The sequence below is a fragment of the Oreochromis aureus genome, linkage group 4 (genome assembly GCF_013358895.1).
Source record: "Oreochromis aureus strain Israel breed Guangdong linkage group 4, ZZ_aureus, whole genome shotgun sequence".
NCBI lineage: Eukaryota > Metazoa > Chordata > Actinopteri > Cichliformes > Cichlidae > Oreochromis > Oreochromis aureus.
This window is the reverse complement of record NC_052945.1, coordinates 32,389,692-32,416,291: the sequence shown is the minus strand read 5'-3', so window position 1 is coordinate 32,416,291 and position 26,600 is coordinate 32,389,692. Positions and strand designations below refer to the sequence as shown.

General features: G+C 39.9%; 1 protein-coding gene across 1 annotated transcript; it reads right to left on the bottom strand.

The window, feature by feature from the left end:
- Nucleotides 1-2,963: 2,963 nt before the first annotated feature.
- On the bottom strand, nucleotides 2,964-13,358 carry LOC116321918 (ornithine decarboxylase-like). The gene is made up of 9 exons (XM_039610637.1): nucleotides 13,250-13,358; nucleotides 10,277-10,395; nucleotides 9,239-9,412; nucleotides 8,981-9,153; nucleotides 8,677-8,893; nucleotides 5,590-5,676; nucleotides 4,745-4,901; nucleotides 4,517-4,653; nucleotides 2,964-3,423 (listed from the first exon to the last, which is right to left on the bottom strand). Exons 1-9 carry the CDS (start codon nucleotides 13,266-13,268, stop codon nucleotides 3,166-3,168), a joined length of 1,341 nt encoding a protein of 446 aa, XP_039466571.1. The 5' UTR covers nucleotides 13,269-13,358; the 3' UTR covers nucleotides 2,964-3,165.
- Between the last annotated feature and the right edge of the window lie 13,242 nt (nucleotides 13,359-26,600).

Below are 26,600 nucleotides of genomic sequence, written 5' to 3'. Positions count from 1 at the left end.
CAGAAGTTCTTTTATTGCTGCCATATAACCTGCATTATTATAATTGCATTAATAACATGTTTTGCAGCATTATTTGATTAGTAATATTCCTTACAGGGTTCATATTGCATTGAATATGTTTGTCATCACATTCATTCTATTCACAGGTAGAGTTCATTTGATTGATTGATTGATTGATTGATTGATTGATTGATCATACTTTATTCATCCCGAGGGAAATTGGGTTAAGGCTGCCAGCCGTGCCAGCGCCGTCTTACCCTTCCGACCATACATACATTACACAAACATCACATGGGGAAGACAGGTCAGAGGGGCATAACATGGAAAAGCACAACATGAGGAAAGATAAGGAGAAAAAAATAACTTCCCCCAGACTGAGCTCCAACAGGGAGATCAGTTTGAGAACAGAAAAAAAACACCTCTGCACATAGCACATGAAAAAAACTCTTAATACACCAAAGAAACACATGACAAGCAACAGGGATGGGTAAAGGGTGAAAGACAGCCAATGTAGACAGTACATCTGGGCCTGCAGCCTATGCGCTGGTCTCCATGATCCACCGTCAGCATCGGAAGGGAATAAGCGTCGAAGGCGTTTGGAGGGGGGAGGGGGGAGGGGGGATGAGTGTACATCTGCATGTGTATATATCTCTGTGTGCGTGTGTGTGTGTGTGTCCAGAGTTCAGCTGAGACAGTGTCCTTCGCCCCGCCAGGCTAAGTAAACAGTCTTCCAGCCAACCCAGGTGGCCTTGCATAGAATGGGAAGAACAGTCTCAACACAGTCGTTATCAGGGTGTTGTTGTTCAGCTCCAGCCTTGAGACCGCAGCTGGCGCCGAAGGGGTATCCGCATGAAGTGATGGTGGTTTTTACTTTAGTGCGAACAACTCATATGAATTTCAAAGCTGTTCTAACAGTCCAACACTGGTCACTCAATCTCCCGTTGGGGAGCCGCGAGCTTCTCCTTGATGTTATCAGACTTACGCTCCGTGATGTTGTCATTCTTGTGCTCAAAGAGCCGATTCTGAGAACTCACGACCGCAGTGAGCTTCTCCAAGATGTGATCCAATTTGCGCTCAGAGGTGTTATTCCGAGCGAGCCCCTCCAGATGTAATCCAGTTTGCACTCAGAGGTCTTGTTCTGAGTATTCACGGCAGCCATGCGGTTCTCCAAGATCTTATCCGTGCTGCACTCAATGAGCCCATTTTGAGAAACTCACGCCGCCTCGTCCCATCGTTTCAATCCCAGCGGGCAGCCTTGTGGGGGTTTGAACAGCCGGTTCGGCTTCCTTAATTCTTCGATAAGCCAGGGCCAAGCCAGCTCCGATCAGCAAGAACCCTGTTATCATGGTTCCGAATAGGTAGATACCTTCAGCAGTCAGGCTCACCCGAGCCCAGACTTCTCGTTGAGAAAGGGGTGTCAATTGCATTCAGGGACCAGTTGATCAAATCCATAACTCCTCTTTAAGGTTTTAGAGAACAGACTGTGAGAGAGTGTTCCAGGGAAAAGTAATACAAAAAAACACGAGACTAGACAAGGACACAAGAGGCTAAGCAGGGAAGCTAAGGGAGAGGAGAGGAGGAGGAAAAAAGTGCAACCGCCTTCGCCGAGAGCAAGAGAAGAAATACACATTGCATATCTGTGCTTGTTTAGAGTTGATGTTCCATCCAAGAGGGTTTTAAGCTTCACTGGTGAGAGTGTCCAGGTGATACATGTTGAGGGAGGATGAGAACATAGCAGGTTGATTGCATGCATGCTTACAATACATAAATCTAGCAACAGGCCTGAGCGAAGGCCCAAGTGTCTTTGACCTTTTTGTAACCGGCTGCCCTTTTACCTACTTGGTAACAGATGACTGGAGGCGATAACCAGCCCTCAGACACCCTGAAGGCTTAAGACTATGACTTTGCATGGAAAGTGTTATAGAAAAGAGAAGTTACATGTCTGTTTATAGTTATTAGAGATGTACAAGATGTACTCTTGTCTGTAAACAATGACTGTACATAATGTATTTTTGACCTGTATTTGACGCCATGGGGGGGCGGATACCCCATTGCTTTAAAAGTGTTCTCCACATGTATTTTTAGCAGAGAGAGAGAAGACTCATGCTGTAATTTTTTGTTCTGTATTAATAAACTCACCGTTTGATTGCACTTTTCTGGGGCCTCCGTGGTTTGTTTCACTGCTCTACATTGATCGATTTCGCGACAATATATATATATATATATATATATATATGTTAATACTGTCCATATGTATATAGCGCTGCAGAACAAAACAGAAATAGGAAAAACAGATTTCCAAAAGCACAAGGGAAGTGTTTCTGGGGAGACAATAACCCGACGGACCAGTTGCAGGAACCCAAAACATGGTAGGTGTGTTTTATCATGATTAATATAATACTAATGACGGATTTTTAGACTAATAGTTAGGCTAACAAACTTACCTCTCATCTTTTCTTTCCTCACAAAACCGATAGATCCTCTACTTCTTTTGTCTCCCAGCGCAATTCTTAGCATATTTTGGTTCCTGCAACTGGTCCGTCAGGTTAGGGAAGTGTCTCCCCAGAAACACTTCCCTTGTGCTTTTGGAAATCTGTTTTTTCCTATTTCTGTTTTCGTTTTTCCTATTTCCGTTGTGTTTTGTGTGCTTTTGCAGCATTTTTCTTATTGCTGGTGTTTTCTTAAGTTGCAGTCCGTTTTGCCTCTCAGGGCCACCAAGGTTTTAAGTAAATATCTGATCAGTTTTCAAATTAAGCAGGACTAGTTCATGTTCACACAGCATTACAATGGTAAAACAATTATTTGTTTTCATAGCACTTTTTGAGATTGTTAGAGACATATCCCTGAATTTGTGTTATTTTTTTATGAAGTAAAATTGTGAAAGGGTTAGATTATGTTTTCAGTATGAACTCACTAAAAACAATTCTAAGGAGATTTATATTCAGACATCTGCAAAGTCAGTCTCAAAACAGCATGTTTATCCATGTTCAATATTTGTTCATGAAATCACACTCTTTCAGTTTACATTTCTTGAAGAGCAGAAATTCTACACAATTCTATAATTACCGGGCAGCAAGAAAAACTCAAATGATCGACTCACAAATTAATGATAGTTACATTAAGTTACATTTTCTTATTGTTCTTTTCTCAGTTATTATCTGATCATTAATTGATAGTGTTTTTTAAGCAAGACTGGTGTATGGCGAGCCAGGTCTTAGCTGTCACAACAGGGTAAATGTGTGCCCTTTCAAAGCCGTTGAAGTCAGTGGATGTACTAAGAGAATAAGCCCCCATGTTATCAATAAGAAGCCAGTCCCCCACATGCAACTCAGGAATCCAGTAGCTTTCGGTGACTTTGTCAAAGCTGTCGCAGGTTGGACCCCAGATAGCAGAGTAGTATCTCGGTTCACTGTTGTCAACAGCCTGTAAAAAGGAAAGCAAATGAAATATAAAATCCTAATCGCATTCTCACAATCTAACCATGTGAATTCCATATATACAATACCAGGTTTAGTTGTAATGAGCTATAAGTAAAAGGTCTAGGTTTATCTTATTTTCCAAGCAATGAGATTGAAATTTAACAATCCAAGATGTAGTAAGACCTTAGTCCTGTTGGGTCACAAAAGAAAAATGCATGATATCTGACTGATTCACAAGTTGTTGTTCGGTATAACCAAGTGAAATCCGTCGCAGATATGATGATGCACCAAAAAATTCCCTGTGATTATGTTGGATGCTGCAGTCAGTTGAAGATTACAAGGATGATGCGAACTTGTCTGCAAACACACACTCAACAGTGAGTAGTAGTGAAACGTTGTAAAGATGTAAATACAAACAGACAGTTTGCCTACAAGTTGTGCCTTTCGCAACTTGTTGGTTACAGTGATACGGCACAACACTTACTTTGAATTCAAACAGTCTTCCATTTTTAGTTTGCATCACATTCTTCACAGTTTAACATCAACTGTATGGTTTGCAGAAAAAATTGTGTCTTCTGTATAAACAACGGGCTACTGTGGCAACTGCTACTGACCTGTCCCAGTAACCTCCCACAACCACTTCCCAACCCATCAAGGAATACAACTTTTTCCATTGCAGTTGGTGGCTAAAAGTGGGACACTAAGCATCTCTAGGCCTAGGCATGACTAGAGCTTAAGTAATCAATTTCCCAGCAAACTCCAGTAGCTATTTGAAACCTGTTGAGGTACACTCAATTTTTCCTAGTGATCGTGGTTGCCAGGCAGCCACCAACGAGTTTTTAAGGCCTTTGTGACTTAAGATTAAAAAGGAAGCTTATGGAGGTCTCGTTCTGAGTTCTATTAGCAAGTTGTGCTGTTCATCAGTATTGATCAACAGCACATCTTAAATGTCAGTAACATAAACATATATTAATTGCCTAACTGTAACCATGACTTAAATGTACATGGTATGCTATAACCACAATTTTACCAACTTTTACCACAAGAAACTGGATATGAACACAGAGTCAAAAGCATGGTGATTTTATATTATTTACCCTGAGAGGCCATGGTTCAACCTTGGTGTGGGCAGGATCATTGATAAGGTAGCTTAATGATCCGTATACTCCATCATTAATGTAGTACATCATCATCTTCTCAGAGCTGTAGTCCTTCCGATCTGGTAAGCATTTACCTTTATATTTGAAATTAATTTCAATTTAAATACAAAGGCACATCATTATGGAGTATTTAACTTGCTTTAAACTGCATATCTGTACATTTACCACTGCATTCATCTGTGTCTTCAACTCTTTTGGCAATGACATTTACTGCCAGTGTGAAGGCTGAGTCGACATAGAATCGGCCTGGTTCTGCAATGATCTCCAACCCATTGGCAGGTGGGAATAATTCATCCAGTGCTTTATTAATGACTTCTGAAAACTAAGAATGCAAAACACATTAGGTTAATGGATATTGCTGAGCTGTTAATACTTCTGATATTTTCTTGACACTATAAGATGTTCTGCAGCGATCAGTACCTCTGACCTCAAAGGCATCAAGGTCTCTACCTGTGCTTCTATGAAGTACAAGAGAATGGTGATTCTAAATTGTGGTAGATAAACATTCAGAATGAAAAATACTAAGGATAGAGTTTGTGTGATATTCTAGACAAAAAAAACAAACAAATGCATATACAAAATATGCCGTCTTTATGCTGATGATGAATTACTTTTCCTTGGGAACTCACCTCTCTTCTCAAAACAGTAACACTTATAGGTAGTTCTAATCTATTTCACACTACTCTATAAGCTGTAGTAATCAGTAGTTTTACATTAAAATGACTGATTTTAGGCCGAACCATCAAGGTCCCCTTCGCAAACAAGAGAAAAGATGAAGGAAAGCGATAACGTGACCAGCATCTGAACAGGATGATATCTGTTTCGTCACCAGGGCAGTCAGGGCTCTAACACATAACTAAATGTGCATATGCTTATTTATTCCAGATATTATCACAATTAAACAAAAGGAACAACTCATTGTAAGTTAAAATTCTGCCAACCAATGTTAGGTTTGAATGTCCTAAACACGTTCCCACTGTATTGTACAGTGTTTTTATTATTAATAATACCTCCTCAAATTTCACTTCAGTGAAGTCTTCTCTCCCAGGAAAGCCTCCACCAATATCCAAGAGGCGCATCTGGAAGCCCACTGAATTCTGCAAAGATATAATCTGTTTAAACTTGAGACTTTGCCATGTAGGGTTTAGCTGAGAAGTCTTCTGCTTTCTATATATTAATAACATTGTTTCCATAGTTTCCTGATTAGTTTGTGGGCTCAGTCACTCATTTCAGGTCATACTGAATACAACATTAAGTCCATTTTATGAACTTGGGTCATTTTAAGTTACAGAAATGAGGAGTGTGTGCAGTGTCACAGTTACATTCCCGCCTTGCATCATCACATTGGTCTTTACTTTAGCATTAACATTTTCGAACGCTAGATCACAATGAGATAAAGCTTTCAGTAAAATTTCATAATTTAAATCATATCCTTAAAGCAATACTGAATGAGTCATTAATAAAGACATTAAAAAATACCTTGAGAAGGTGGTACATTTAACAACCGATCATCACAACCAATCCATATTAGTGGCAGTTATTCTAAATTAAATGTACAGTATGTCTGTGAAGGTCCTCAGTCATCCAGGTCATCGTAGTCTAAGGAGCTTGGAAAGAAAAGCGTCTGGACTTCTTTAAGTTGCTTGAAGATGTTTCACCTCTCATCCGAGAAGCTTCTTCAGTTCTAAGAGTCAAATGGTGGAGAGTCCCAGATTTAAGCGCTGTGGGGCTTCAGTCTGAACCTACACAACTCAGAGAAGAACACACACCTGAGGACAGTCAGGAAAAATGGGTGAAGAACCTTTCAGACCGGAATCTCACTGAACCTGAAAAGAAAGTATTAGCCAAAGGACTCAATTTTGCCATTTCTCCGCAACAGTTGCCCATAGTGGACCTCATCACATCCACAGAAACCGCCATACGGATTAATAAATTATCACAGACAAAAGCAGAGCAAATCAGGATGAAATTCTCAGCCACCCTGTCCAGTGCCAAAGTCCCTCCGTCTAACCTCACAATACAAGAAAAGAAGGCCGTTGCTTCCCTGAGTAAAGACCACAACATCACTATATTACCAGCTGATAAGGGAAGGTGCACCGTGGTCCTAAACACAACGGATTACCACACAAAGATCACTACTCTCCTCAGTGACCACAATACCTACGAAGCCTTAAAGCGAGACCCCACAAGCAGCTACAAAAAGAAAGTTAAAGCTTGCCTTCAAGACCTTGAAAAGGACAAAATCAATGACCGCCTTACATATCACCACCTTTACCCAGGGGATGCCATACCCTGCATTTACGGACTTCCTAAAATCCACAAAGAAGGTGTCCCACTCAGACCCATAGTCAGTAGCATAAACTCAGCCACTTACAACATTTTGAAACACCTTGCTACCATCCTAGCACCTCTTGTGGGGAACACCCCACATCACATCAAGAACTCCACCGACTTCACCGACAAGGTCCAGAAACTTACCCTGGACCCAGATGAAACCATGGTGTCCTTTGATGTAGTCTCTCTCTTCACTTGCATACTCACCACGGAGACAGTGGAGACTGTCAGAAAACAACTACAAGAAGACAGCGCCTTGGAAGAAAGGACCAGCTTCACACCCGATCAGATTTGCACACTGTTAGACCTCTGCCTCACCACAACATATTTCAAATACAATGAGGGTTTCTACAGACAAAAACATGGCTGCGCCATGGGCTCCCCCGTGTCACCTATTGTAGCCAACCTTTACATGGAGGAAGTGGAAAGAAAGGCTCTTGGCTCTTTTAAAGGGAGAGTACCCAGCCACTGGTACAGATATGTAGACGACACCTGGGTCAAAATCAAAACACAAGAAGTGGAATCCTTCACTGCTCACGTTAACGCCGTGGATAAAAACATCAAGTTCACCAGGGAAGACACAAAGGATAACTGTTTGCCTTGCCTCCTGGACTGCGCTGTGCACATTGAAGAGAACGGCAACCTCAACATCGAAGTTTACCGGAAGCCCACACACACGGACCAGTACCTCCTCTTTGACTCCCATCACCCTCTGGAACACAAACTTGGAGTAATCAGGACCCTACACCACCGGGCAGAACATGTTCCCTCTAAGCCTGAAGGAAAAAAGAAGGAACACACACATGTAAAGGAAGCACTCAAAACATGCGGTTATCCTAACTGGGCATTTATAAAGTCAGCAAAGAGGCACAGAAAAGAAGATCAGACACCAGCGAGGGAGGATAAGAAAGACAGACGCAACAACGTTGTCATCCCCTATGTAGCCGGTGTATCAGAGAAACTCAGGAGAGTTTTCTCCAAGCACGACATCCCAGTATACTTCAGACCCAGCAACACACTCAGACAGAAACTGGTTCATCCGAAAGACAAAACTCCAAAACACAAACTTAACAACGTGGTGTATGCTGTACAGTGCAGCGAGGAATGCCCAGACCTCTACATTGGAGAGACCAAACAGCCACTTCACAAGCACATGGCACAACATAGAAGAGTCACCTCCACAGGACAAGACTCAGCAGTCCATCTGCATCTTAAGGATAAAGGTCACTCTTTCGAGAATGCCAATGTTCACATTTTGGACAGAGAGGACAGATAGAGTGAAAGAAGCCATTTATGTCCACTGTGAGCCACCATCTTTGAACAGAGGTGGTGGTTTACGACACCAACTGTCTGCCATATATAATCCAGTTTTAAGTTCCCTCCCCAGACGCCTTAATGCCCACTCACACCCTGGGCCATCTGACCTCAGGAAATCACATGATAGGGTGGGGCCAGGTTTCACAATGAGCTTACCTAAAACCCTGGCTGATAGTGACCCACACCCGTTTTCACACCTTGGCTCATGTGATTAGGTAGAGGATCATCAGGGGGTCCTTTGTCCCTCTTGGGGGAGAAACTCCCACTGGGCTTAAATCTGGGACTCTCCACCATTTGACTCTTAGAACTGAAGAAGCTTCTCGGATGAGAGGTGAAATATCTTCAAGCAACTTAAAGAAGTCCAGACGCTTTTCTTTCCAAGCTCCTTAGACTAAATGTACAGTACAGTATTCTTATAAAGGTTTGTTTGTGCAACAATAACTTACTGCTATATCAAAAGCATATCGAGCATCTGTGATAGCCTGCTTGAAGGCCATACTTCCAGTGCACCCACTGCCTACGTGGAAGCTGACCCCAATCACCTCCAAGTTCAGCCATCTGGCACATTCCAGCAGTTTACTAACTGAGGACAGTCTGACTCCAAACTTTGCATTGAGTCTTAGGAGAGATTTGGAGTCATCCACTGCAATTCGCATTACTAGCCTACAAAATGCGTCCAGACATTAATAGTCAATACTCTCAAAAGACATTGCATAAAATGCTGAAACATATTAGCAGTTGCTTACTTACTTGGCTTGAGGATGGGTAAGAGAGATTTTTAAGAGTTCCTCCTCATTATCAAAAGTCATTACATTCACTCTGTGAGTGCGGGCATATCTAATGTGGGACCGTGGTTTGGTAGGATGGGCATAAATGATCTTATCAGGCGTAACTCCAAGGGACAGGGCCAGCTCGATCTCAGCCTGTGTCAGACAAAGATGTGTTTCACACGAACAAACTCACAAGAACATAAACAGAATCCCAAAATCATCTTTGAAACACCAGTACCTTGCTGGCACAGTCAAAACCTGTGTCCAGAGCGTTGAGCATCCTGATAACTGCTGGTGTGTAGTTGCACTTTACTGCATAGAAAGGTTTGACCCGAGGCAACCTAGTGATCCACCTGATGTGCTTTTCTAATATATCATCAAGATTTAACACATAGAATGGCTCATCTTTGCCCTGAAAAAAAGAAACATTTTATTTCAAAGATGTCGAAAATCTCTGGTGTATTCACCACACTAGGGATGTGTGCCGCTAGTCAACTAGATGACTAATCATTGCTATTGTCACTAGTTGCTACCAGACTTACTAGTTAAGTAATTGTTAACATTTTAATTGATGCAGTAAATTATTGTGTACGTAATGTTATGCAACCATCTGCCACCAGATGGTGCATTGTTGTTGAGAAATGCCATAAATCTGTTCATCTAGACCTGATCTTTTTGTTAACACAATCAGAATGCGATACAAATGGCGGAAATTAGCTTTCTCTGAAAGGTGAATGGGTTCTACCTTAGTGATACGGTTATTGATGCACAATGCAAGGGGCTGCACAATTAAGTGACATGATTCATTATTAAAGAATGTGATGGTTTCAAATGCCTTTGTTTAATGAGTTTTTGACACTAAACAGATCAAAAGTTTAACATTTTAGACCCTTTTAGACTCATTGATTAGTCCAATTTTTTACTTTAGTCAAAATTAACATTACCATCAGGGGAATTAATTACCAGGAACATCCCTAGCGATAATCCATGCCTTTCATGTGTTAATTGTTTAGGCACAAACAACCTTGATGTTTGAAGGCTTTCAGTGATGTGAAATTATGCCCCTGAAGTATGGTAACAAAGTATTTGTACATCGTTAATTCTCATCTATCATAATCATCATTGCCTCGGTATGAGGAATAATAATCTCTGAAATATAAGGTTTCACAGAGGTCAGGGACATTGCTAAAACTATCAGAATGGACTTAAGTTAGTGGGAAAAGAAGTGGAAAAACTTGATGCACAAATATTCTTGCATGCTGCCTCTGATACTCACCTGTGAATCAAGCTCTTTCATCTTTGTGTCTATCGCAGTGATGCTCCTTCCACTGTCCAGGATTTCAATGTCATCATTTTCAGGGGAAAAAACACGCACCATTGATTCATTTATGGTAGCTGCAGGTGTCAAGAGCAAAGGTACATATAAACAAAAAGCGTAACACAATGTGAGATGTCTGAAAGTATGAGAAAGCGAGAGAGAGACGGGAAAAGGTGATGCATTTGAGCAAATAAGTATAAACGGAGCTGTTCAGGAAGGTTCCGTTTTTTCCTCTAGTTTCCTGCGAATGAGAAAAAAGCAACTTTGGAAGACGGGATTATGGAATTCACAGTCAAAAATTTCAGGGAGAAGTGGATTAACCACTGCACAAGCACTGTGGACTTGTAATTTGGGGCTTTTTCTCTACTCATTTTTGCAGTGTTGGAGGACTTTGGAATAAATCATTGCTGCCCGATTCGGACTTTATCTGGTGCAGCCGGGAGAGGACTGCACCACTGGCCAACGTGTACTTTCTTTTCCCTCTGTCATTCATCTCAGGACTGGTATCAGAAGTCAGTATTAATATACAGTTAAAAAGATAAAACTCATGTCATTATTTTTTATTTGATTGCGTCTTTACTGGTCATAACATAGTCATATGTACTGTATAGTCTTCTGCTGTGTTTAGTCAGCCTTGTCTTCATGTTTGTTTATCTCTTGTTTCCTCAGTTGGTCATGTCCCCATGTCTGTGTCAAGCCTGTGTGTCTTAGTCTTTGTCTCCATGGTTATCTTACTTCCTGTCTTATTTTGATAGTCGCTCATCTGGTGTGCGTTGTGTTCAGTTTTGCATCCCCTGTCTTGTCAGTCGGATTAGTTTCAGTTTGTTCTCACCTGTGGTCTGTTCTCTTAATATCCTCTGTGTATTTATGACCTCAGTCTGCCTCTGCTCTTCAACACCTCAATGCCGTGTGGTCTGCCTGCCTGGTATCTTCCCAGTTGGTTGGTTGGTTGTTATCTGTAAACTCAGCAATAAAGCTGCCTTTAAGTTTAATTCTGTCTGATAGTTCTGCATTTTGGCTCCTAACTTGCTTGCCACACAAAGCTAGTTTACGGTTGCTGTCAGGGGTAGCAGGACTGAGTTATGAGTTCTGATCAGAGCATATACTTCACTTGTCATCCAAAGTTTTTGGATAGGAAAACCCCAGATGGTTTTGGTCACTGTCACATTCTCTACACAGCACTTAATGTAGAAAAGGAAAGTCTGAGAAAAGGTTTCCAGTTCAAGCTATTTAAAGATGGATCCATTTGAGAGATCAAAACAGTCCTGTAGCAGGAGAAGAGCCTCATCTGGACATGCTTTAATGGTGCTTGGAGGGGTTTGTTTCCTGAGGGGGTTGTAGGGAGCGATAAGGAGGAAAGAGAGGTGGCCAGATTGTCCTAGGTGGGGGACGGGTGTCACTTTGTAGGCCTGCTTGATGATACTGTAAACATGGTTGTGTGCTTTGGTCCCCCAGTAGGACAGGTGAAATTTGGGGAGTACAGATTTCAAACATGGCTTATTAAAGTCCTCAGTGACAATATGGATAGCCGCTAGGTGCTCTTATTGCTGTTTGCTGATGATAAGTTGGAGGTGGTTGAGTGTTGAGCTAACATTACCATCAGGGGAGATGTAAACAATGGTAACTATGGCTACCATTAGCTTGCAAGTGTCACAGTCCTGGGTCTGTGACCCAGCATTTGTGTTTTTTCTGGTCTAAATTATAAACTTTGATTTAATATCCTTCATGGCTCCATTCCCTGTGCCTTCTAGTTTAGTTACTCTTGCTTTCCTTGTTCCATGTACCCTCAGTCTCACCAGTCAATCATGTCTCCATGTCAGTGTCAAGTCTGCGTCTTAGTCTGTGTCTCATGTTTCCTGTTTTATTTTGATAGTCTCTCGTCTAGTTTTCAGTGTCTTCAGTTTTGCTTCCTCCTTGTCTCGTGTGTGTGTGTGATTATTCCCAGCTGTGTTCCCCTCCTGTGTCTCATCCCCTCGTTATCCTTTGTGTATTTAAGCCCTGTGTTTTTCTCTACCGATTGTAACGTCGTTCCATCCTGCTGTGTGAGTTTCTGGTTTCTTGTTTTCCTAGTTTTTTCAGTTCCCAGTTTAGGTCTTGTTTTCCCTGGTGGTAACATTCAAGTTTTGCTATAGCACAATAAAGCTGCCTCCTACAGTTTACCTTTTTGTTTCGAGTACATCTAGGTCGTCTTCCTGCTGCCGCAGCACCGTTACATGACAGTCAGTGGTTCTTAATTTTTTTGGCTAGCTGCACTGACACAGGAAAGTCCACCTGTTAGCCATAATGTTCGGGTTTGTAAAGCACATTATGAGTATAGACACGAAAGACAATTTGAGTTACCAGACCAACAAGCTGGTGTCCAGCAATCTAGACTTTCCTGGGCAGGCGGGTTGTGCTGAGCCATGCAATCAGCTAGCAAAGCACATGTTCACAAAATGCGATCAGTGTTATTATAACAAAACAATTTTAAAAATACCAAACACAGTGAGATGATGTGAGGGGGAAAAAGTGTCCAAAAAGTGTGCCATTATTTTATTTTTATTTTTTTCATCAAACATTGACAAGTTTTGAAAAAAGGTGTGGGTCATTAAAATGTCGATATTTTAATATGAGAAGAACATAAATATCTGGTATTGGAGGAATTGATATTTCAGTATTAGTACGGAGACCAATATTTGGGAATTTTGTCCCTGGGATGTCGTACTTGGAGAAAATTCTCCTGAGTTTCTCCAATAAACCTGCTACATAATAGATGACAGTATTTTCTGTTCTCCGACCTCTTTTCCTACCTTTAGGTGAAACATCTTAAAGAAACTCCAGTCACCTTCTTTCCAAGCTCTTTAGACTACCATGATCTGGATGACAGAGAATCTACACGGACAAACAGCAATGTTCATGTTCACACATCAGATCATAAAGTTTTTGGCTTACCTTCCTTTGTAGTGTCCATGTTCTCCAGTGTAAAGATCTTGCAGAGAACTTCCAGAAGTTCAAAGTAAAACAACAGAGAATGGCTTGATCGGCTGGTTTTGTTAGTGGCATTTTCCCACCCACTTTTTTACGTAAATTTGACTTTAACAGTTCATTAACTTTCACACGAATAATGTTGAACTTTAACTCATTTTAACTTGGATTCCTTTATTAACTTGTAGGTCCCTTATTGCCTATAAATTAAGGTTTAGTTTAGCGGAGACCCATACACTAACCTAAACATAAGCTTTTACTTTCTAAAAATAAAAGTCATAATTTGCATTACTTGAGACTTATTTCCTGTGAAACTGCATGAATACATTTATATCTATGACCTCATGAAGACATCTATTTAATTATTACCCAGAGTTATAGTGGGATTTACCAGGTGGCAGAACACTAAGATCAGCTGTAGTAGTACAGCATGGAGAAAAGAATCAATTAGAAATAGGTCACATAATAATTTCTATTGTGAGAATTAGATTTTAATTTGTATGCAAGTTTTGATCAGCTGACTGCCACGATCGGGAAAACACGCACTGATTATTCTTAATAAATCGGCGTGCCCATGTAGCGTGTTGGCTAGACCAAAATGCGGCAAGGGCTAGTGATAGGTTGGAAGAGGCACGTACTTACTTTAGTAACACCTGGTCTGCTCACCACGGCTTCGGAACCAGTGTTACGACTGATCCGCAGGCTGAACCAGGATGGAAGAATGAACAAAGCTGAATGAACAAAACACTCATGGCACCTGAGGCAAGTGGTGGCTGATGGAAGCAAAGGTTTCGGTGCTCCTGACATGAAGGAACCAATGTCAGCGCGCAGAACAGGTGGTGGATCTCCCTTTTAGAACCAACGTCTGTGGTCACCTGACCACTACCTGACACTGACCTGTGCTGCTCTAAGATTTAATGATCTTTCTGGATTTAGTTAACTGAATTCAACAAAATATAAGCAGATTTTTCACAAACTACACGGCCGAGTTCCAACCCCTAGACGCCATAAAGCTTATAGCTAATTTGGTTGACTGAACATTAAGAGCATCAGCCCTTTGAATTGAATTTGATGTCCCCACACTTGTAACTTCACACTGACCATGAACACAACAGCCTACTGTCCATCAGTTCAGCATTGCTGTGCATTACTGTAAACTTAACCACTATACCACTTCAGCCTGTAAGCATACTAAACTCCCCAGTTTTCATGCAACCTGTATTTAACACTTAATTATATTACTTCAAATTTGTTTTTTAAGACACTTCATAAAACCATAATCTAGAAACAAATAATTTGGGGGGATATTATGAGTAAGCTGTAAATTGTCCGTTGATGAGCAGTGTTTACCTTTGAAAATAATCTCTCATTGGCTTCTCCTATTCTTCTTACATCTTTCTCCATCACGGTGTGTCACACTTTAACTTATATTTTCTTGCTCTGTGAAATGTGACTTTATAGCACCATATTATCCTAACAGAGTACTTATTGTTATTAAAGAGCAACCACTGTGATTACACAAATGGTGATATATAAATAAAACAGAACTTAACTGAAGTCTAAAATGAAGTCTAGTCTAGAAAACATGGACATTACCAGATGCTGTTTTCTCCACCTTGAGTAGCTGCTTGTGTGTGACGCTTCCTGAGTTAATTTTGTTTTTAATTCATAACTGAAAAGCATGCTTTATTATGTTAAGATGGTGGTTTGGCCATTGAAAAATGGTTAAAGTTCCTTTGACCCTCAAGGCACCCAATGTTTATTCAACTAAGCTCGGACATCAGGTGCAGTATTGTTTCTTTTATTGTCGCAATTATCATTTTTAATTAAAATGACAATACAATTACAATTACAATACAATTGTTTCAGACAGTTGTTTCAGGTCTCCCTTATAAAAAAAGACATTGAGTCTCAATGGGACTACCTGTATAAACAAACAAATGTCTGGGCAAAACATTAAATGGCAGTCAGTGATTCTATGTCACTAGCAAATAAATAACAAAATTCTCCAGAAATTGTAGTTTCCATGAAATGGTTTCTTAACTGTAGTGTCCACGGTTTTTGGATTGAAGGAACAATTCAACAAATGCTAAATTGGGGCAGTGTAACAGCTGGACGGCTTTGAGGATTCAATTCGTAGCTGTTCGAAGCAAAAATTTTATGTTGTTTTTGAGTTTATTTCATTTTGGTTCTATACAGTTGAGAATTCTCTGACAATAAAGAAAATATAGAAAGTTGAACTTAATTGAAATTAATTAAACTAGCCTAAAGAAACATACTGAACATTAGAGTCTGTGCTACACCACTATCACTCATCATATCATGTGACATGATCATTAATAGTCATAATTTCATCAAAGTACTACATTTTGCTTTCACCTTGTTGAGTTACTGCTCAGTCTAGTAACAGGACATACAGCAGGTTTGGATCTCCCTGCTGCAGTGAGGGAGAAGAAGAGAGTGAGAGACATTCATATATTATAATAAGTAATGAATTTCAGGTATCTTTTCCACTTGGTTAACTTGCACAGCCAAGGTTTCGTATTAACTTGACTTGAACTGAGAAATCTACAAATACATTTCATCACATTCTGCTGTGTTTGGCACGTTTCTCTGTGTCACATTCCCGTGGAATTTTTCGCTATAGAAAGAAGTTTTCTTCCCATGTAGAGTGCACTTCGGACACTAATGCTGTTGTCACTTTTTACAGAGTCAAACTCAAAGTAATGTTGGTACTTCCAAGCATTGGTCATGCTCTCTCCTGTACTCCATGTTATCTGTTGTTGATCTACACACGTCTGTTGCTACCCCACGGACATCGCACGCTCATACGTCATTGTCAGGGACAATCTTACAAACAAAATCATGGTTTAGAAATGCAGTAAAACAGCCTGCTTACGGGAAATCGACAGTAATCTAATTACTTTTTTTGCAAGAGTAATCCTTTTCTTAACTTGTTACTTGGAAAATGTAATCAGATTACAAAAACACATTACTTTTCATGCATTACTGCCCATCTCTGTTCCTACTACATTACCTCAGACACTAGGAAGTGACAACAAATGCCATTCTCCATGACCTGTACCAACTACTGCATATTTAATTCAGTCCACACAACCAAAACTGCCATTTTTTTGTCCATCCATCCATCCATTCGCTTCCGCTTATCCTTTCCAGGGTCGCGGGGGGCGCTGGAGCCTATCCCAGCTGTCATAGGGCGAGAGGCGGGGTACACCCTGGACAGGTCGCCAGTCTGTCGCATTTTTTTGTCAATAACCAAATTTGTTTCACAAAGACATAGGATTATTTCTTCATGGATTGACTATATCCCATATACCTCTATTTCCTCTATTTATATTTGTATTTGTTACACTATAAAAATCTTCTTTGTGGTTTTAAGGCTTAGTGCTTAAATTGGAATAGACCGAGAAAATCTATTTTATACTAAAATAGAACGAAGGATAAACTGAATGAAACTTTTAAAAAAGTTATTTCTAAAAAGTTATGAATATTTATTGAGCACTGCTTAAAAGATGCAGACGAATTGTGATATTGCAGCAGTATTGTCAGCAGATGCTTGATTAAAAAATAGAGAAGAAGTCACTATCAGGCAGACCGCTGTCCAGATCCGACCCACAAGCTGTCAACCTAGAGCTTGCACCTACAGCCAAAACAGAAGGTTATCACTTAAGGTTATCACTGGTTGGGCACTTCAGCTTTTCTGGTCTTTACAGTAATGGTTCAGTGGCTGAAGACATGCACAGACCAATTAGATGCGACTTAACCCATCCCACATAATTCCACTAAGCCAATCACCTCTGTGCATTCCAGGCAGTAAACACTGTATCTACCACAGCGCTTAAATCTGGGACTCTCCACCATTTGACCTTAGAACTGAAGAAGCTTCTCGGATGAGAGGTGAAAGGTCTTAATGCAACTTAAAGAAGTCCAGACGCTTTTCTTTCCAAGCTCCTTAGACTACGATGACCTGGATGACTGAGAACCTTCACAGACATGTATCTACAATGACCGCTAAGAGTTATCAAGCTGTACTTCAGAATCAAAATCAGAATACTTTATTAATCCCTAAGGAATTTATGTGGGTTACTGTTACTCTCTTGGAGAAACAGTAACAAACTAAACTATTTAAACAATACATTACGTTACAGATTTTACAAATTTAAGAAATGGCGTAACACTAATATACACAAATTGCTCAATTATAAATATCAAGAATAAATATCGAGAATATTGACAAGAATATTACAGAGGCAAAATATATATGATTGAGATTTGACTCTAACCTGTGAACTTTGTCATTTGCTATTTTACTGTAGAGCGTGTGCAGAAAGGGTGTAACTATTGCAGTGTTTACAGTGTTTCAGATGGAGGAGCTGTACAGGGAGATGGATACAGGCAGGGATGATTTCCTGTTTCGTTCAGTGGTGCTTTTTGGTAATCTCAAACATCTGCCTCTCAGACACCACCCTAAAGGAGTCCAGTTCACACAAACCACTCCTCTGCAGATGATCAGTTAGCTGTTTTACAACTATTCTTTCAAGAATTTTTGAGATAAAAGGGAGGTTGGAGATTAGCCTATAATTACCAAAGACAATTTGAATTAATGGTTAGATTTCCTTGAGCAGTCTTGTAGGAATGGGGTCTAAAAGACATGATGATGGTTTGGAGGAAGTAATTATTGAAGTAAAAGTCAGAAAAATCAATTGGAGAAAAAGACTCCATTCCATTTTTGTTTTTTTACTTCATAATTACCATGACAATGTAACACAAAGCATTGTGGTAGATGAAATCAGGGGTTCTGTCCTGCTGATGTCACATAATTCCAAAACTGTGTTAATGATGTCCAGCTTTAATAAGACACTCAGTGCCTCAATTTATACATTATAAGATCTTCCATAACATCAGTTTTTAATTCTTTTTCTTGTTTAACATTATTTTTAATTGGATTTCTTTAAAGAGAAAATCCAGGTCAAATCACATCTATGCTATTTTTCTTTGACTTTTTTGAAGAACAGCTGTCTGCACTGATTTCTGTACTTGTACTTGTTATGTTGACTGTTTAATTACTGCATTTCATTGCCTTGTACTTGTGACATGCGCAATGACAATAAAGTTGAATTCTATTCTATTCTAATTCTAAATAAATGTATGTGATGGTCCTGAGGCCTCTGTATCCACTTCCAGGATTTTGTGGCTACTTGGACACATCGATATCCAGTATCAGAGCTTGTGAATTATAACTGAGAACAGTCAGTGTCTACACTGTCAATATTCTGACTTTAACTGTCTTTAAAGTTGTATGGAGTTAGTTAGCAACAAGAAATTTGACTGAATTTGCAGTGAAATGATTTCTAACTGATTTCGGTGTTGAATAATCTCATTAATTATGTTGGTCTTTCTTCTAGAAAATATGCAGGGCTTGCAATCCTTAAAATACTGAAATCCCAACATTTAGATTTTGTGTATGGTTAGGATAAAAAGGTTCTAAATGCATACAGCTCCCACATTTAATGTGATTAAAAGAGGAAATACATAATGCACTTGTTCAGATTATTGTAAGTAGCTTCTAAACAGCTTAGCATTGATATGTGTTTCTCTAAATTACTGTAGAATTAACATTAAAGCCTCATAGTAAAGATAACAGGGGAGAGAGGCACATAAACTCTACCTATACTGTACTGCCCTCTGCTGGGAGTGAGTAAAAGTGGTTTTACTGATGATTATATCTACTGCTCGATCCTGAGTTTGGCAACAAATGCACTATTAAATAGGGAACATCTGTGAGGAAGAAGATGACTGAGGGAGGGTACAGTGACAACAAGAACCTAGCATTATATTTTCAGCTCACAATAGGAAGCACAGACGTATTCATGATGCTAAATAAATTTCACTTTTGAACAGAAAGTCATTAATTTGCTGCTGTTGCATACTTGTCCTCATATAAAGGCTAGCTTTATTTTATAGCAAAACACAATAAAGTCAATATTGTTTAACAAAATAGTAACATTTTATTGAATAAAGTATAGGGTGAAGAAAATTCAAAGATTAATATCCCCATCTTTTAATTTAACTTTTTGCCCACTACAGAGGACATAATGAATACACTGGGTCTCAGGAGGATATCATGATGATTGTGCTGGATGTCCAAATTGGATGAGACGCCTTTAGGCTTGATTTGATTGAGTTGTAGGAGGCAAGTTCAATTTGATGTGATTCCATTCAATTTATATAGCGGCAATTCACAAGACAGTCATCATATATTGTAAGGTAAACCCCCTACAGTACTGGAGAAAAAACCCTAACAATCACATGATCCCCTCTAAACAATCACTTGGCAACAGAGGGAAGAGAAAACTGCCTTTTAACACAAAGAAACTTTAAGCAGAACCAGGCTCAGGGAGGGACAACCTAAAACAGGATAAGTAAAGGTTGGGTCAGGGTCAACTGATCCAATTCTAACTCTAAAATGTATCAAAAAGGAAAGTTTGGAGTCTCATCTTAAAAGAGGAGAGTCTCTGTCTTCTGAATATAAACTGTGAGCTGGTTCCACAGGAGAGGGTCCTGATAGCTGAAACTCTGCCTCCCATTCTACCTTTAAAACTCAAAGAACCACCGGACAGAGTTTTAAAAAAAAACTTTGTTTGTGACTGGTAGAAATAACCTCTTCGTCCACAGGTAGATACAAGCACACAATGAACATTCAGCTTTACTTTCAACTCTTTACTTTAGAACACACATCTTCATCCCCTCTTTCACAATAATATGCTCATGCCAGCTACTAATGTGTTTCAAAGATTTGGACTAGGCAACGGAAATGTTCTTTGCTATCAACAACTGAAGAATGCAGTTAAGAAAAAATTCCTATGCTTCACAGCCTTTTATAAGCACTTGCACATGTAAAAGAGTTTTCAATGATTTCTCCAACAAGTAAAAAATTCTCTCTAAATTGTATAAACTAATTTCAGCCACAGATTCAATATATCTACCCATCTCCAAATGGGGAAAAGACTTTATCCAAACATGGTCTCCATTTGTTAAGTGACTAAATGGCCCTAGTTGGGAGGGAGGGGTGTGATGAGTTGACTGTTGCTGGCTTTGCCTGGCACGAGTACCATTCACAGAGAGTTGGGGAATGGCTGCAATCACAGCATTTTAAGATGGTCAAAGATGTACACTTAGGCCCCTCCTCGATTTAGAGATGGTCTTCCCTTTTCAAATTGCCTCCTTGACTCCCCACTCAAACCAGCATTGCTCCCTGTCCAGGATTTGTACATCCTCATCATTGCAAGAGTGTCCACTGGTCTGTAGGTGTAAATAGACTGCAGAGTCCTGACGAGTTAGCTCTTCTGTGCTGTGCAATCCACTTAGCCAGAGGTTGTTTGGTTTTCCCGATGTATAAATCATGGCAATCCTCCTGGTATATGACTATGGAACGCCAGGACTGCCATAATGAATTAATTAAATACACCATTAAATAATTAATTAAATGTGGCAATAATTAATTAAAATTGGAAATAATTAATTAAATTATTTTTTTAATTAATTAATTATTGCCACATTTAAATAATTATTTAATGGTGTATTTAATTCATTCATTTTGGCACAGTTGACTCCTTCAGGTCTCACCATGAAATAATTTTATCTGTCAACCTCACCCATCAAACCCAGGGGGCGGGGTTAACGCTGATCAAGTCAAAACCATTGCTTTGGCCTGGTGGCCATTGTTTTTAGCACACAACAACCGGCATGTTGAAACTAACAGAACTGAACTTTGGAAAAACCCTGTTTGTGTGTCACCAAATACCGTTTTAATATTGTTTTAGCCGAGAATGTGGTGGTTTAATCCTCAGATATCTGGTCGGTTTGTCAAGATACAGCCTCTTTGCAAAAGTGCTTCGATGATTTCGGAGATGTCTGCCCAGCCCAGTCTCACGGCAAAGCGTGGGATAGACCCGCTCGCCTCGCAAGCATTCGAGCTTTCATTACCACCGACAAAGCGCAGGCCCCGGTACACAGCTGCCATAACCAGCAGTACACTTACTTCATTTACTGAGGTTATATTTATCGAGTTTTTATTTCCTGATGTTCTTATGTGTCATACGTGTTTCAGTCGCCAATTCTGAATTATAACTAACATTAAAAACATGTTTAAGGAGGAGAGAGAGCAAATAAATTCGATTAACAGCCGATCTTTGGGTTTTTGTTCAGTAATCAGCGTGACCTGTGTATAAACGCATAAAACAGATAACGTTGGTGTTTCCATCATGTAGTAACTGCTGGCTTTAACCGTACAAAGGTGGTTCGACACTATGAAACACATACAGACTTCATGATGTTCGGCTAATATTTTTATTGTGAATATTAATCATGAGGGTAAACGGCCCTGTACATCACGGAGCGAGGTCAGCATATCCACGATATCTTCAGCTCTCTGAGTTAACCCAGTTTCCCAGCTGACTAATCTAACGGTCATCTACGAATATGTCACAGGTCATATCAATATGATTTTACAGAAAATCATCCTTATTACTGCCAACTATTCCAGAGATGTGAAAATCTACAGCATAAAGAACACAACTGTAACAGAGATGAACCGTCAAGTTTGTCACAGATCAAAGTGGAATGAACGTGATTGGTTGAACAGGTGTTCGTGATCTGTGTTATCTGCATTTTCATCAGCGTAACAGACTCAGCAGCAGATTAGAATAACAGTTATACATTTAATAAATCACCAAATTAATACACGCAAGAAACGAGCAAACCTGTTCTGACAATTTGAGTTTATTCCCTCAGCTGCAGAGTCGCTGCTGTTTAAATGTTTGAGAGGAAGATTAGATATAAAGCAAACGTCAAACATAGACTCAGTCTGCGTTCACATTTGATTCGAGGCCAGGACGGATAATGGCTGTGTCCTGTTTTAAGATCATATGTAAAATTGTTGTCTGACCTCTGTCGATCCAGCCACTCAGAGTCCGTGGTTACCATGGTTACTGCATAATCAGCTGTAATTTAAACAGCTGGCACAGCTGTTTATGTTTGTCATTGCAAAAGAACTGTCTGAATGGTTAACTAAAGTTAACTTGGATAAATTATAGTTAAGGAGTATCACAGATAACACCCACGTGAGCTGTGTGACTGTTCACCACTACACTGAAATAAGTAGGCTATTACTGAAATACACGTGCTATATCATAAACTATGATATAAATACGGGGGTCCTATTAACATGTTTAGTTTTAAAGGACACCTTCCTGCCTTTAGTCTCATTCATGAGCAGTATTAGTTTTCTTCTAACATCCAGAAGTCTGCACAATGTGTTTCATAGTTTGTAACAACCCCAGTTAAACATAACATGACCGAAAAAGCGAGAAAAAAAAGAAAGAAAGAAAAAAAAAAATCACACAAATTATATGTTAACCTCATGTATTTTTAGTTAAGTAAACTCTAAAAATTCTAACAGATAGCTGGTGCTTAGATTACAGTTGAATAACTATTAAAAAACAGATGATGTAATATTTCTGTACAGTTTGCAGTCTTCATGATGAACACGCTGTTGCAAACTCTGCTCCTCTCGGTGGAAATGCGCCTTCTCTTTCCTCTTTATATAAAAACATTTTAAAAGTCAGTTTAATCTCAAAATTCACTGTTAAATCCAAAACACACCAGATAAAGAAAAGCGAATGGTTCAGTCTAACACATGTGCCAGTGAACCATTAAACTTCAGTAAAACTATGCAGTTATGAAACGTAACTTTAACCTCAGCCAAACCGATTTGCTCAGTTGTAAATAAAACAGTGAAGTAAACGTGACCCGACAGACAGAACCTGAGTGAATTAAGATAAGATAAGATAAGATAAGATAAGATAAGATAAGATAACCTTTATTAGTCCCACACGTGGGAAATTTGTTTTGTCACAGCAGGAAGTGGACAGTGCAAAAGTTATGAAGCAAAAATTAGAATAAAATAAAATAAGAATAAATACAGTACACAACTGTACAGAATAGAATAAAACAAAATGCTATATACAGTAGAATAAAATAGAATAAAATATACAATAAGATAAAAATAGAATACAAATGCTATATACAACTGAGTAAAAATACAACGATGCCAGAAAAGATTATTGCACATTAGTGTTATTGCACATGTGTGGATGTGTGTGTTTGATCAGTTAAAGTCTTTGTTGTGGAGTCTGACAGCAGTGGGGAGGAAAGACCTGCGAAATCTCTCCGTCCCACATCGTGGGTGCCGCAGTCTCCCACTGAAGGAGCTGCTCCGTGCTGTCAGAGTCTCCTGCATGGGGTGGGAGATGTTGTCCAACAGGGATGACAGCTTAGCCACCATTCTCCTGTCACTCACCACCTCCACTGGGTCCAGAGGGCATCCTAGAACAGAGCTGGCCCTTTGGATCAGCCTGTTCAGTCTCTTCCTGTCCCCGGCAGAGATGCTGCCACCCCAGCAGACCACACCATAAAAGATGGCTGAGGCCACCACAGAGTCATAGAAGGTCTTCAGGAGTGGGCCCTCCACTCCAAACGACCTGAGTCTCCGCAGCAGGTACAGCCTGCTCTGCCCTTTCCTGTAGAGGGCGTCTGAGTTATGAGTCCAGTCCAGTTTGCTGTTCAGATGAACACCAAGGTACCTGTAGCTGTCCACAGCCTCAATGTCCATACTTTGGATGTTCAGTGGTTGCAGTGGAGGATGTTTGTGCCTGTGGAAGTCTACCACCAGCTCCTTGGTTTTACTGGCATTGATCTGGAGGTAGTTCAGCTGGCACCAGTCCACAAAGTCCTGAGTCAGTCCTCTGTACTCCTTGTCGTCCCCATCAGTGATGAGGCCGACTATTGCAGAGTCATCAGAGAACTTCTGCAGGAAGCACTGGGTGGAGTTGTGGGAGAAGTCTGCAGTGTAGATGGTGAAGAGGAACGGAGCCAGAACCGTTCCCTGTGGGGCCCCCGTACTGCAGACGACCCTGTCCGACACACAGCCCTGAGTCCTCACATACTGTGGTCGGTCGGTGAGGTAGTCCAAAATCCAGGTAGTGAGGTGATGGTCCACTCCACAGTTCTCCAGCTTGTCCTTCAGAACCGAGGGAAGTCCAGTGTTTAACCACTGAGAGCTAAAACTCAGGTGAGGTTTCAAAGCTGTGTGCCGGTGATTGGACATCAGCCGCTGATAAAGTGGGTTCGCTTATAAAATGCTCTGTAGGGAAACAAGCTCCAGCAGCTTTGCGCTCGGGAAAAAAACTATATTTACTTATCTTGTGCAGAAAAATGCGCCGACATTGCGTTATATCGAGCACCGGCTGCCCAGTTAAACTGTGACTATCACCAGGTAACGTGGGCGTGTTTCTTGAATTAGCAGCAGGTGTTAAACAGTTGATAGGTGAGGAGGAGGATGCATGCAGGTAAACTGAGGGCCTGTTGAGCTGATCGCTGGTGTCATTAGAAAAATGTCAGCTCGTTCTTTATGTTACAGAAGCACAGAGACACAAGAGCAGGCGGGAAGAGACGATCGTTTGGTGAAAATGAGAATCTGCGAATGCAACATGTGAAACATGGAGAGTGGAATATGTAAACAAACCAGTTAACGTAACCCCCCCCCCTCCCAAAAAACCAAAAAAAAAACAGTTAAGCTGGAACACCGGGGCTGTGAGCTCGGTACACTCTGTCAGCTGACTGTTAGCAGAGCTAGTGACATCTCTGAAAACATCTGAGCACTTTTGTAAACATGTTCTATGTTGACAACCTGACTAGACATGTGAAGATTACGCCACTACATTCGCGGCTAAAACACTGTTAAAAGTGTAGTTGGTGACAAAAAAACGGGGTATTTTAAAACTTTACACCACCACCACCACTGCTGCCTGTGATTTAGAATTCATTCTGGGATACCTGGCTGCCCCAAGTCCACACCAGCAATCGATTATCTAGGATCGACCTGTCTTGATTTACTTTGCACGGCAACCAATCAAATGTTAGAGAAGCTGCATGGGCAGCGTTAACCCCGCCCACTTAGTTTGATGGGTGAGGCTGACAGATAAAATTATTTCAAGGAGAGAGATGAAGGGGACAAAAGTGCCAAAATGAATTAAATAAATATATCATTAAATAATTAGTTAAAACTGTCAATAATTATTTAAATGTGTCAATAATTAATTAAATGTGTCAATAATTAATTAAGTGGGTCATTAATTAACTAAATATGTCAATAATTAATTAAATGTGTTAATAATTAATTAATTACATGTGTCATAAATATTTATGTAATTAATTATTTCCCATTTTAATTAATTATTGCCACATTTAATTAATTATTTAATGGTGTATTTAATTAATTCATTATGGCAGTCCTGGCGTTCCATATATGACAGCATACACTATATTGTATTACCATAATGCAGCAATTTGATAGCTTTGTGCACTGCAGTGGGGAAAAAACCAGTGTTAAATCATTTTGGACTTATTTACTAGAAAAACCACGATGAAGTCACACAAATGAAATACAGGTTTCAAAACACACTTTGCAGAATTAAAGAGCATTTGAATAAGAAAAAAACATCAGTAAGTCCTTGTTAATGTTATAAATTGCATGTTCAGTATGTTGCTGTTTTGTTGTACCTGTGTACACTAATGGCTCTGTACAGTAGCAAAGCACCCCCTGCTGCCTTCTGTGGTTATCACAGAGATGTAATCATCTCTGTCCTTCCCCGAAGTTAAACTAATCGAATGTTGCCATCTCGAATCGAATGGTAGAAATGGGGGAAAACTCACTTGTAAATAAATTACAAGAATGTCAACTCATGGAACCTAACTACTGTCAATATACAAAAAAATGTATTGACACTAGCAGTAAATTGAGTGAATAACTCTGTAATTGCCTTACATTCTTCAGGTTTTCTGTTTCAGAAAGTGTCAGGCTTGACACATTGAACAGGTAGTCCAGCAACCAATCTCAAGCATCAGACTCAGTACATTTTCTCTCTCTTTTTTGTATTTTATTTATTAGCTTATTTTGTTAAGTAGTTGTTAAATAGTGTTGGCTATTTTTCTGCAACATATTGTGCGTTCAGCATATCCAGGTTTATGTACAAGCTTGGGAACCTCCAAGCCATACTACATATCAGTTGACTTTTCAAGAGGAAAGAAGCAAATGCGCACCTACAACAAACAAGCATTAAAATGAGACTTTCTTTACACAAGAATTGGTTTCAAAACACTACCAGTTACAGCAAGTTTGGGCCCCATGCTTAGTGTCCCACCCGCTGAGGTACGGAAGTTGCATCACCATCAGTGG